The sequence below is a fragment of the Narcine bancroftii genome, chromosome 6 (genome assembly GCF_036971445.1).
Source record: "Narcine bancroftii isolate sNarBan1 chromosome 6, sNarBan1.hap1, whole genome shotgun sequence".
Classification (NCBI taxonomy): domain Eukaryota; kingdom Metazoa; phylum Chordata; class Chondrichthyes; order Torpediniformes; family Narcinidae; genus Narcine; species Narcine bancroftii.
This window is the reverse complement of record NC_091474.1, coordinates 11,649,979-11,663,215: the sequence shown is the minus strand read 5'-3', so window position 1 is coordinate 11,663,215 and position 13,237 is coordinate 11,649,979. Positions and strand designations below refer to the sequence as shown.

The 13,237-nt window shown below is 37.4% G+C and overlaps 1 protein-coding gene across 5 annotated transcripts in view; it reads right to left on the bottom strand.

Moving 5' to 3' along the window:
• Window positions 1-297: 297 nt before the first annotated feature.
• Window positions 298-13,237, bottom strand: part of asxl1 (ASXL transcriptional regulator 1) — a 90,476-nt gene continuing 77,536 nt past the window's right edge. For all 5 annotated transcript variants that reach the window (XM_069883956.1, XM_069883953.1, XM_069883952.1 and 2 more), the window contains 4 exons: window positions 10,844-10,940; window positions 9,914-10,019; window positions 6,645-7,395; window positions 298-4,622 (listed from right to left, as the gene is read on the bottom strand). In XM_069883956.1, the coding sequence (XP_069740057.1) occupies window positions 1,317-4,622; window positions 6,645-7,395; window positions 9,914-10,019; window positions 10,844-10,940 (4,260 nt within the window). In that variant the 3' untranslated portion in view covers window positions 298-1,316. The remainder of the gene's footprint in view (window positions 4,623-6,644; window positions 7,396-9,913; window positions 10,020-10,843; window positions 10,941-13,237) is intronic.

Here is a 13,237-nt window from a genome sequence, read left to right as displayed (position 1 = left end):
TGTGACATGTTCCACTATGAACGAGTTATGCTCTGGTGTTAGTATGAACGTTGTACAGTCTGTGTCAACCAGCAGATGTGCCAATTAGGTGAAAGAACACAATGATCTCGAGACAAACAAAAGATGTCACAATTTAAAGTCAATGAACACTGACATTTTTTCTTTAGTAATAATGTGAACCCCTCTACCCCATAACTGCTACAAAATTTACTTTAACATTTACATTACAAGAATCATAAAATATGCAAATCAAAGCACAAAAGTAGTTTTCTGATATGTAAACAAAATACTGCAGAATATAATGAATGCATTTTATTCAATTTACTACACAACTTTTCAATACTGTGTAAAGGTGTAAATAAAAATACAGCATAATACAGACAGAAGTCACCCACGCATCAAAGACCAATAAATCCCAAGCATATACTCAGTCAATACAACAGCATTGAGAAAGACAAATAATGGAAAGGAGAAAAACTTGATGGCTAGAGAGATTACTGTACCCTGAGAATGAGTTTGTAAAGCCACTTCTAAAATAAATTTATATTTGCAGAATGTCTTTGGTAAACAGGGAATGAGACTCAGGCCAAACATGAAGTAAAAGGCTTTTTGCTTCATTGTTCTTAGCAATTATAGATGGATTAAAAACAAATCACTTCTTTTAAGGCCACCTAATAAGCTTGCATCATTGCTAACACTGTGTTCATAGTTGTATTCTACCAAATACTGTGGAAGCAAACAAAAACTCAAAGACTTAATAATGCTTTGGAAGTACTCTCCATTCTAATCTCTCGGAAGAGCAACGGCAACATGCAAAGCACTAAAGGTGGGAGACTACACATTTCAATATTGCAAAAAAAAAATGAACACTGCTTTTTCTTGGGTCATGAATGAATAACTAAAACTCAACATGCTTAATCATGTGGTCAGTTTTACAGTATTAAACGTCGCTTTAGGTTTTACAAACAAAATCAGTGCATAGAGCCTTATTGTGGAGTCAACAACTTCACCTTCACACATTTCTGGTAAGAAAAGACATTATTAGCAAGAAATAAAATAGGATTATCAACATATAGGGTCCCTCAACGATTTGCAGTCCTATAACGGTTCATTATGAACTGCTAACATACACTTCCTAATATTTTTGCATGCAGTTTATCTGCCCTTCCATTTATATACAGTGGTCAGACTAGACTCAAAAGGCAAAATTATACACATTGATACACAATTCTGATACATATATGTTGCACTTTCACCATGCTATAATAATCCACATGAGTGATTCAGATTAGTAATTTCTTCACAATAGTTCGTTACTATCTCACCACAAGACATGATACACAAAGTTTAGACGGGCCTATACAATCATCATGGCAAAATGCGCCACATCCTTTGCACATGATCATGGCCTTTAGCCTGCAAGAACATTTAAAAGTCATTTCACTGACACCACTGCTTTCAGCAAACGTCTGAGTGGGAACCGCAGAATTATGGTTCCCAAAGTTTGTCTTCTGACTCAGTGACATCATACTTCCTGCAAGGGACACTGGAAAGGTGCCCATGGACAGTTCTGAAACGGAGGTGTTGGTAATATGGCTAAATCCTGTGGTACTGAAGGAAAGTTTAGGAAGTTTGCCATATAACTGCTGTTGAATACTGAGCTGGGAATTAATGAGAGAATGTTCTGATGAATGCTGAAACTGTAGACCAGACTCTTTCATCACCTTTCTGATATTGCAGTCCATCTTTATTGGACCAACATATAGCTTGTCTTTGGAATCAAATGGAATGTATGCACCATCTTTTATGCCAATAATGTCTTGATTCTTGTTAAATTCCCGACATGTGGGAATATTTTCAGTTTTGATAACTTTAAAGCTTTCATGCAGTTTTGGAAGCCAATCCCTTCTTACATTTGGCACATTCTCCATTCCAATTAAATTCCTTTCTGGTGAAGTTTGGGTAATGGCTGGCACATTTTCAAAAACTGAACCTTTTGACTGAATCTTGATCACTTCTGTTCCCCTACAACTTACATCATTTTGCACAACCACAGTGTTATGCAAATAACCATGACTAACCTTCTGCCTTCCAGGCACCCCACTGCAAGCCTTTGCTATTACAGAACCAAAAATAGTGTTCTGATTCTCTAGACTTCTACAAAAAGTTGGTGTGTTTGGAATGCAATACCCAGACACAGTAGAACTGCTAATTTGCTTTAACGTTTCAGGCATGCTTCTTATGGTAGGATTTTGAACATTGGTACTTTGAGTGTTTCCAGAGGAGAGATTCATTAATTCTTTGCAACCTTCTTCTAAACTGCCAGTAGCTGGCACCACTTTTTGTGTGGTCAGAGCAGATTCTTCAGGCTTAGAAAGAACTGGTGTTCTATTCAATTGCTCCTGTAGAACTGAACTCTCTAGACTTTTACCATCTCTGTCCAAGAGCATCTGAGATTGGACACAATGTTTACTGGATTGCAAAACAGTTGATTTTATCTGCTCAAGTCGTTTTTGAGAGAGATCTCTGAATTCACTCGACAATATTTTATGCAAATGGTAATCAGTAAATTTTATTCCACTATGTACTCCACTGATTATACTTTTGATATCAGTTGTTTGTCCAACATGATCAATTACAGACTGATTGAAATTTCTTTCTGACTGAGCTGGTGGACTCTCAGGAGTCACCGGAGGTGGTACAAGTAGTCTAGTTATCTCCAGTTTGGTACCCGAATTATATTGCGGTAAAACCTTCTCTAATGGAAGACTGCCCTGGAGCAACTGCGTTACCAGTGGGTTATTGACCTCAACTGATGACAGTGGGCGATTAAAATTACCGACTCTTTTTGGCCCTTCAACACTTGGATTTAGGAGAGGGCTGGTTTGATTTAAATCTTGTAAAATTTCAGGCTTTTGTCTCTGGCACTCGGTCGGTCTTTCATCCTTTTGCAGATGATTATCTTCAGACAAATATAACTGTTGGTGTTCATCATTTAACCCTTTGCAGACGTCAGGGCTTTTTACAATTACACCACTTTCACAACAAATAGGGGGTCTGTCATTTGATATTCTTTCATCTGTGGACTGTACACAACTTTCATCAGACAATGGACTACCTATTTCAGGCTTATTATACAAGCTATTCTCATCGCCACTTTCATGGTTTTGCTGCCTTTTGCTGGTGAATTGGTCAAAGGTATCCTCCAACACAGCACTGTTAACTTCTACCAACTGATGTCCAGCATCTGTCAACACTTGCTCTTGCTTTACAAATTGTTCTTTTACACATTTTTCCACAACAACAGAAGCATTGCAGTCAAGTTGCTTTTCAAGCCTCTCTGACTCGAGAGAGAATTTTTGTGCCAATGAATGGCTGGGATCTTTATTAGAACACATTGACACTATTACAGATGTCACTTGTTTTTCTGCAAAATGTGGTTCATTTGGTATCTCCAGCAATGTGCTTGCATCTAGCTGATGGTGTATTTTTAATTCATTGCAGACACTCACTTTTTCTTCATCTGATTGCAAAGTCGGAGAATTTACTTTGTGGACTAACGGAGATCCAATTTCCTCTGTGGTATATCCATTAACCTCTTGCTCACAGGAGTCGCGTTCCATAAAGTTTACTGATAGCTGGCTTGACAAAGTGACTGTAGTGTTGGTTTTATTTTCACTGCCATTACTTGGTAATGAATCAGATGCTGCAGTGTTCACTTCTGGAACATGAGTGTCCATTGTGTTAATTTGTGCAGGATTCTTGGTTTCTGCAATTACTGTTCCAGAGAAAACATATTTTTGTAATGGTTCATCACTGCAGGTTATTTCATCATTCGAATCAGATTTCTGGGTTTCACCACAGGGCAACAGTAGAGAGTTGTCCGTTTCAGCAAGTGAAAGAATTACAGTTTCACATTTAACATTTTTGTTAGTTTCTATAGAAATACCCTCTCTCTCAGCAGGCAATTCCAATGTTTCAGGGAGTGTATCATCTTGGAGAAGAACAGCTTCATCACTGTTAGCCTGTCCCTCAGAAACAACTGTGTCCCTCACTTCAGAAACTGTAACTTGATCCTGTACATCCTCTAACAGATCTGGTGAATTACCACTAATTATATTGTAACTAGCATCACCTTCCCAGTCAACGTGATGGACATCATCTGCTGTCACCAATTTGCGTGGTGTTGTGTCCACAAGATTGCTTTCTAAGCATTCCTCGATTATAACATCTTGCTTAATATTATTCTCTCCATCGCTGGGTTTCTCTGGCTCTTCTTCTGTTACACAGGCTTGGAGTAGTTGTGCTCTAACCTGATGTTTTCCCGTAGCTTGTTCTGGTACTTTAGTCTTTCTGTCGATCTGTCCGGGGGAGTCAGTGCTCCCTGGTCCATTACCACCACTACCCCTTCCCCCTCCTTCCACTGTAACATTGGCAGCTGCAGCTGCTGCAGCCTCCCTTTGTGCCCTGGCTTGTTGAGCACGGGCTTTGATATCTGCAAGCGTTCTGGCACCTGTCCTTTCTCTACTGGATGTTCCAACTGTAGTAATGATCCTGGGGCATATCTGATAGGCTGGCTGCCCTTTGACAACCCACGGAGGTTTGATTCTTGAGAGCTGAATCTGTAAGCAGAATACCCACAGTTTATCATGTATTGCTTTTTGAAACAGGGTTTATAATAAATTGTAACCAGTTATATTTTCTGTAGTATTTTTGCAGATAATGACCAGATTAAACACATTAATTCTTCTGTACACTACCAATAATTTTTAAAAATACTGATGCAATAAAAACATAATCTACAATAGAAACCTGCCATATCAAAACACATCTTAAAAAACAGAACAGACTTTAAGCCAATTAAAAAGGAGTCACGGAAGCATGCAAGAAAAATCCACCACTGGCAAGATGAAGATTAATAATATTCCCATAAATTCTTTGCGTTTGCAAAAAGGACACAATTGTTCTCGCTATGCGGATACGATTTCACAAAAGAACATGCATTCTTTCTTTGAAAGATGCATCAACAGTACATTAGGTCACTATAAATCACCATAGATGCCAACAACATTTATTTATGTCATCATTCACTGGCCACAAGATAGCTTCATATTTAATATGAAAGTTAATGTTAATGTAAGCCACAATCAACATATTTAAAATCACAATAACATATTTAATATTACGCAAGGCTATTCGGAGCCAAAGGACACCAGAAAGCAAAATTCTTTGATAAGTACCATCAAGGGAACTTTCAAATCCAGCGTACTGGTGTACTTTTTTCTTTGAGGGTGGCACAACAGTTAATGCCACAATCTAACAGTTTCAGGTACCAAGCAAGATCCTGATAACGTGTGCTGTCTGCATGTTACAACAATGATCTTCTCTGGTTAACCCAGTTTTAATCCAAAGACATGTCAATAGATTAACAAGCTACTTTAATTTACCATTCCTGTCAGTTAGAGGCAAAAATATCAAGGGAAGATGATGGACGAGAGAATAAACTGCAAGGCTACAGGGAAGTAAGGGGGAATGGGATTATTGCATTGGGAAATAACATGGACCAGTTCCCTCCTCCTATGTTATAACTGCTGGGTCAAATTACACGATCAAAAAACAAGGGAAAATGCATATATATCTCATTTAAAAGACATTCACTACCAGATGGACAGCACAACATCAGCATACATTATGTATTCAAATTCAAGATGCAACTTAATCCCAACAAAATTTTGTCTCAAGAATCAGAGGTGCTTCATTTAAGCAATAGTCTTCAGGCTTGCAAATTGCAAAACGATCTATAATAAATAACAGTGCATCCCTCATAATACCATACACTTTATAGGTATTACAACAATCTTTTTCTGCTTTTGTGAATAGTGAATTTTCAATTAGAAATGACCAGGCTTACTGGACTGAGGCCAAGTAAGCAATGAAGCGAGTCTCAATAATTCTGCCATTTTCAATGCATGTCATCTTACCAGCAGGTTATTTCCTTTTCTGGATACCAATAAAATCAATTTTCTACTGGTTAGCTAAGTATTCAGCATCATTCAGAGGTGGAAATTGGGCATTGTGGGAGGTAGGGATTAATAGTTATAGAGAAGCACCTACACAAGAAATTGGAAAAAAACATTCATCTACATTTGTTGTACTTGTGAACAATATGCTTTGTGTACAAGTTATATTGGCAAGCATACTTGTATGATTAATGCCAAGTATAAAGATCCAAGTCGTTTATTCAAGATAACAATTGCAATGATAGAGCAAAAAATGCTACTCACTGCTCAGTTTGGGCTGATATCTAACTTGAGAATCCCTAGAATATGCATGGGAAAAATGAAATGGGAATTTATTTGGCAAAGCTTAGTCTGAATCTCCCCAGGAGAATTTCATACTGATCATTGAACAGGCTAGATATTAGTATCCCACCTTAAGAACAATTCAGTTAATGCACTAGTCTATTTTTGAAAAGCACTAGTGATGTTGATACTACAAATGCAAAAGATCCCGACTCAACCAATCATCTACAGAAAAAGACAAATTTAAAAACTGTTTGCCATTTTAAACTGAAATGAGGAATTTAGTTTTTAGGAATTTAATTTTAGGTTTAAATAACGAATCAGGTTTTAAATACCACATACCCTAATAGGTGGCACCTTTGGCTCTTCTTTTGTAGGATGTTCCTTTTCTGTCCGAAAGCTATCAATTGCGGTCCGAAAGGACTGATGATCTTCAAGACGTGGCTTCTTCTCGGGGCCAGAAGTGGAGGCGCTGTACTCTGAAGATTTCCTTTTTTGGTCTTTGGACTCTGCAAAGTTGTGCTCTAACTCACTTTTCAAAACAGCACTCTTTATAGTCAAGCAGGTGATCTGATCCTTGGAAATTCCAGCAGGCTGTACATCAGTCAATTCTAAATGTCCGCCAGATTTGGTACGCTCTTGACATTGTATTTCTGCAGGTCTCTCAGAAAGCAACATAGATTTGGACTTTAAGGCAGATTTATTTGGAGGTATTTCTTTTGATTGTCCAGGGCTCTCTTCGTTATTAATTAAACCAAGTTGATCTTCATCTGGACAGGTAACTGTCTGAAATATCTTGGCCTCAAGACTGTGTTGTTTCTGGCTCCTGGTGTCATGGGATGATACTGTGCATGAAACTGTTTTTTCACCTTGTTCAGGAAGTTCAGGCTTTCTTTCTGCAATAAGAGTCCTCCTCACTCTACATTTGAGATCCACTTTTGAACTTCTAGTGCATTTTCTTATTCTCTCATCCTGCTTTTTAACTGGACTTGGTTGCTTAGATGGTCCTGCTAATACTGGTGAATTGGCTTCATTTTCTATTTCCACTTTAACAGATGTCTGCTGCTCAGATTCTGCTTTAGACAAGCCCAATCTGTCAATATAATGAAAAGAAATACATTCCAATATACTGTACAACAACATATTGCAAAGTTAAATTTTCCTCATTTAGCTTGTGTTCCAGTTAGATTTTTTGGAATTCTTCATCAATCCTCAAATTGAACAATTACAGCCATTGAAGGCAGTCTCTTGAATACTTCAAGAGCATTATGGGGATCAAACAAATTTCAATAATAAAAAAATGAGCCTTTTTCAACAAATCATTATTCACTATTCAGAGATAAAATGATCAACTTACTGACTTGAAATCAACAGTGATTCCTTCAATTTTTATTTTAATCAGATGGATAGGTTAAACACGAGTCACTTAGATGGTACCTAACTAAATGATATGTTCCATATTTTCTCTATGAAAAACACTCATACATTTAACACCATCCAAGGCACCAAGTTCAATGGTTATTTCACCATTTATGCAGCAGATAAAAATGTTATTTTCGATGACATGTCAGTACACCGTCTAATCTGATATCATAATTTATTTTTAAAAATTTAAACATGCAGCATGGACCTATTACTTTAAATGTAAACATGCAGCACGGTAAAACAGGTCCTTTCAGCCCAATTACACCCAATTGACCCAAAACCCCTGTACTTTTTTTTTTGAAGGGCGGGAGTCAACTGGATCCCCCGGGAAAAACCCACACAGACACAGGGAGAACATACAAACTCCTACAGACAGTGCGGGATTCAAACCTTGGTCTTGGTACCTTGTGCTGTAACAGCATTGCGCTAACAGTGCAGCCCTAATGATGCACATGCTACAAAATATTCCAAGGCCCAGAAAACCTAAATAACAGGCTGCAGCTTTCTCAATGGCTTAAAGGCACAGGTATGGTGACTATTTACATCACCTGGATAGTACTAGCTGATCCCCTCATATTTACAAACACAAAGATCTTCCAGCTGTGCAATATACAGGTATGAAAATAACCACCATAAATATCAGTAACTATTAAAATAATTACTACTTGAAAGCTTCAATTTTTTTCCCACTGTTAGGAAATTCATTGGCACTGGAAATCTGTCATTTGCAATACACCCACAGGAGATATTTAATGCAAGCCTCTTGTGTGAATTCAATGTACTAACAAATATCTGATTGAACTTTAAACTCATTGAATAGAATCAGTTTACTGAGAACACAGGATGCCGTTCAGATAATTGTGTCCATGCCAACTTCTTACGTGACAAACTATTTAGCCCCATTTTTTTTCCTGTGTTCTTGCAAACTATGCCTATCCAGCATTCTTCTAAAGAGCATTGGCTCTACTTTTATAAGCAAAGTTCTTGTTTATAATCTCTTCTTTTCTTCATAATCTTGCTGTATATGATGAAATCTCCTCATTCCTACAAATCTCTTCGCTATTTCGCATCTTTCCTAAACTTTGATGATCAGAATTGGAAACCATATTCTTGATTTTAGTATTACTGTTTTTGGACTCCACACATTCATAGAGACCATAATTTTATCTGCTTTTTGTTTTAAACAAATTCTTTAACATTTTCCACATCAAACTTATCTGTAAATATATACCCAGGTACCTCGATTCCAGCATATCATTTTAGGACATGACAATGTATCTTCTTTTGGCCAAAATGTATCACTCTTAATTTCACTTGTCTGTCTGGTTTATCAGTTCATCTTCTTGCAACCTCATCACCACATCCTACAGCTCCAAACTCAGTACAGGCTAACATTACCCACCAAAATCCAAACTATTAATAGGCACAAAAGTATAAACATTGGAAATTTAAACCAGGTTGATCAAACACAATTCCTACTTGTCCATGCCAATGCTCTTTTATTAACTCAAATTTCCTGAATTGCCTATCAATTTATGACTGAAATTAAGTTGATAGTCTTGTAATTGCCTGACATGACTGTGCACCCATTTTGAACAAACACATTACATTTGCCTTGTTTTTGATCATTTTCAACTCCTACTCTGCACCAAGGAAAACCTGGAAGATTCCATTTCCATCCTAACTTGATTCAAGAATTTCACTTCCAGTTTCCAACTTGAGATCTGATGAAATTAGATTAGTGAAGATTTAATACTTGTTAGTTGCAAACTCAAAGCACAGAGAAAAGAAGAAGAGCACCCTTTTGTCCTTTAGAATAAATTTCTAAATGACGAGGATAACACAAAAGACTTGCCAATTACATATATTTAGAAATAAAATTGTTTTTGTGGTCACTTACAAGTGTAGGAAACAACAAACTGCAATGACATAATGATTCAAATCATTATTTTTTATAAAAACTTTTACACAGGAATAATACCTATTAAGAAATTACCTGCTCTGCTAAAAAAGTTGTGGATCTTTAACACTCACCCGAAGAGGAACAGGTTTCACCAGAACAGGGTTAGAGTCCTTCCCTTTTATTGCATGTAGTAAAATAAATTGTTTTCCTTGCTTTCTAAAATTTTGAAACCAACTTCTACATCTTAATAAACAGATATATTTTGTGAGAACATTGTGCTTACTTCTGCCCATAGTAATCTTCAAAGAAGTTCTCTTTCCACAATTCAACCTTTTTTTCTTTCTCCATTTCTTGACGTAGTCGAAGCTGCATTTCAGGTGTAAACTCGCCTACGCAAAGATTAAAGCACAAAGATTCAACCCAAAGCATCTCACATCCATGAAGCATTCAGAGCTTAAATTTAGGGTAAAAAGATCAATGTTGACAAAAATCTAATCTTGCGTAGGATCTGCATCCATTGTTGCTGTCACATGTATTGATTTGTCACACATGTGGCAGAGTCCACATGCCTACTCCAGGTTCAAAAGAAGGAGGTGGGGGTGAGGAAATCTCTGTTTGCAGACGATGAAGAAGAAACCAGTCACTCTTCACAATTCATGTGCTGTTTCTGATCAGGATCACAGAAACCTGGTAGTGATCTGGATACACTCCAGTTTATCTCAAGGGTAACCTTTGACCCAAAAAGGAACAAACAGGGATCTTTATTCCAGCTTCAAATTTGTATCAGTTTTATCATGCATAATTTTGAATATTAGCTTATCTCAGATTTGGGTCAATGTCCCAAAATCTTAACAATCAGGGGTTTATAAAATCAATAGAGAAACAAAAAGTGGAAGCACTTTTCCAATGTCATGGGCAGAAGCCACCACATGGCACGAATCAACTTAAGTACAAAGAGAAAGTACATTTCTGGTGAAGAGACTCAGACCCAAAACATTAACTGTTTCTGTTAGATGCTGACTGACCTGTTGAGTGTCTCCAGTATTTTCTACTTTGAGATTTCCAGCACATGCAGTTTTTTATCCACCCCCCCCACCCCCCCAACCACCCCCCCAAATTTCCTTCACATTTAGCTTAGCACATCTTTAACTAGAGGTTTGGGAGAAGCACCCAAAGACAATCCACCCTTTAATAGCATTAACAAAGATGTTACCTTCTCCTAATCGTTCTTTCCACCCTTGAGCTGCAGAGGTGAAGAACTCGTTATTTAGGGCTGAATTACTGAGCCGCATTACGCCATCAGTACCAACCTATAAAAGCCAAAGGGAACAATTCCAGGCAGTAAACGTTAACAAACTGGGATATTCCATTTATTTAAAACTTAAACTGAAGCCCACACTTACAAACATAACGCTTGAGAAAGTGGCGCATCAAAAGATAATTAATTCAAAGCAATCAAGTTCTTTTTTTTGCGGCAACTTGGCATTAAATATGGGAAAATGTCACTTGGAGTGGGGCAAAACATAACAAACTTCACCATGTGCAGTTTTGTTGGTGCAAGATTTCCTGCTCACCCCCTGTAAAACAGGGTGTATGAAATTCAAACTAGCTCTGAGCTTTCAAATTACAAAATTTTAGTTCCTTCCCCCAAAGCATTTGAAACTAAAAGGCCATTTTTAATCACCGATCAAAACATATTAATGAATTGAATTGTTTTGAGTTTTTGTCATGGGTACAGTTATACAGTTTAAAAAGAAAAGACTTTTTGTCTGCTATCCAGGCCAATCAACTCATACAGTAGGTAGCGCAATCAACAAGACAATAATGTAATGGTGTTATCATAAATCAAATAGAGCAGTTTAAAGGGATTAGTAGAGTTGAATAAAACAAAATCATACAAGGGCATTATATGTTGCCAGTATGTCTGATAAGGGCAGGAGAAAAGTGTTCCAAAATCTGGAGGCTCACAAACCTTCTTCCCCACAAAAAGAGGGAGAAGAGAGTATGATTAGGGTTGGGCAGTCCTTCAACACAATAGCAGCTTCCCTGAGACAGGAGTGTAGACTGACTTGGAGGGGAGGTTGTTTTGCGCAATGGCCTGAGCGGTGTTTACAACCCTCTGCAGTTTTTTTTTGTGTGGTCTTGGACAAAGCAATTCCCGTGATACATCATGACAGGACACTTTCTATGGTACATCTGTAAAAGTTGGTAAGAGACCCAAGTACATATTGAATTTCCTCATGCTTCTCAGAAAGTAGTCTTTAGTATGCTTTCTTGATTGTAACATCAATATGGTTGTATTAGGACATTACACTTTCATTAATCATTTTTGAGCTAGATCAGAAAATATAGATATCAGAAGGTGACCTTTTAAAGATCAATTAGATTTCAGGTTTGATTCCTGAAACAAGGTAAGAAGCTGCTTCTTATCCATCAGTTTCCAAATATATTTGTATATTTCATCCAGACACCATTGATTGGGGGTTCACTTCTACCTCATGCTTCAGGTAGGCCATGTATCAGTCTTGAGCACCTCAGCCTTGTGCATAGGTATCCAAGCTCATGCATAAGGGGGCTGCAAATGCAACTAAACAGTCAAAGTAAAAATACAAAATGCTGGAGAAACTCAGCAGGTCAAACAGTGTCCTTTATATAGCAAAGGCAAAGATACAGAACCAACGTTTTGGGCTTTGATGAAGGGCTCAAGCCCAAAACATCGGCTCTGTATCTTTGCCTTTGCTACATAAAAGGGCACTGCTGCTGAGCTTCTCCAACATTTTGTGTTTTTACTTCAACCACGGTGACTACAGAATTTTGGGATTTACTTTAAATAGTCAAAGTGGTGGGAAAGGGGGAAAAAAGTCAGGTTCTTATATTTGATTGCACACATCTTCCACTGGCAGACCGTGAATGTCAGGCATGTAAAAGATCAGTTGTGAAACCACATGAGGTGTGTGGGCTGGGACTGCCAGTGTGCACTCAGTTTTGTGCATGATTAGGTACAGTACAACTGTGGGAATGGACCTTGGCAAAATATGCAATTTAATATCACTGCACAAACAATTTTACTAAAATATTACATTAGTTACTGCAGCTGCACCGATATTCAAATGTGATCAAAAGGGGAATAAAGAGGGCACAATTGCCATTATTACATTTAAATTTAGGTTTTCAGTATATGAAAATTAGATTAGAACATTAGTTGACCAGGCAATAATCTCAAACCATTGAAGCATCTGCATTCAACAGGAAGAACATCTGTATTCATTAAATGAAAAGCAACGAGTAAGACTCCAAAAGCCACTCATTAGTAAGTAGCACTTATATGAAGTCATGCAGAATCTGTGTTCAAAACACATTTAAATTTAAGATTAGCTATTCACAAGGAAGAGCTTGCACCATAAGAAATTTAGTGGAATTTTAAAGGTGCATTAGTATACATTTAGAAAACATACTCAACTACTATTGTATGGACCCAGAGGATTGAGGAAGAAAAGAATCCAGTGACAATAGACCATAAATTCTCCCCAGAAGAAAATTTATTCATAAAACTAGAACAGAAACCCCTTGTGAAAAATAGGGAATAAAAGCCCCATTCACTTCTTAT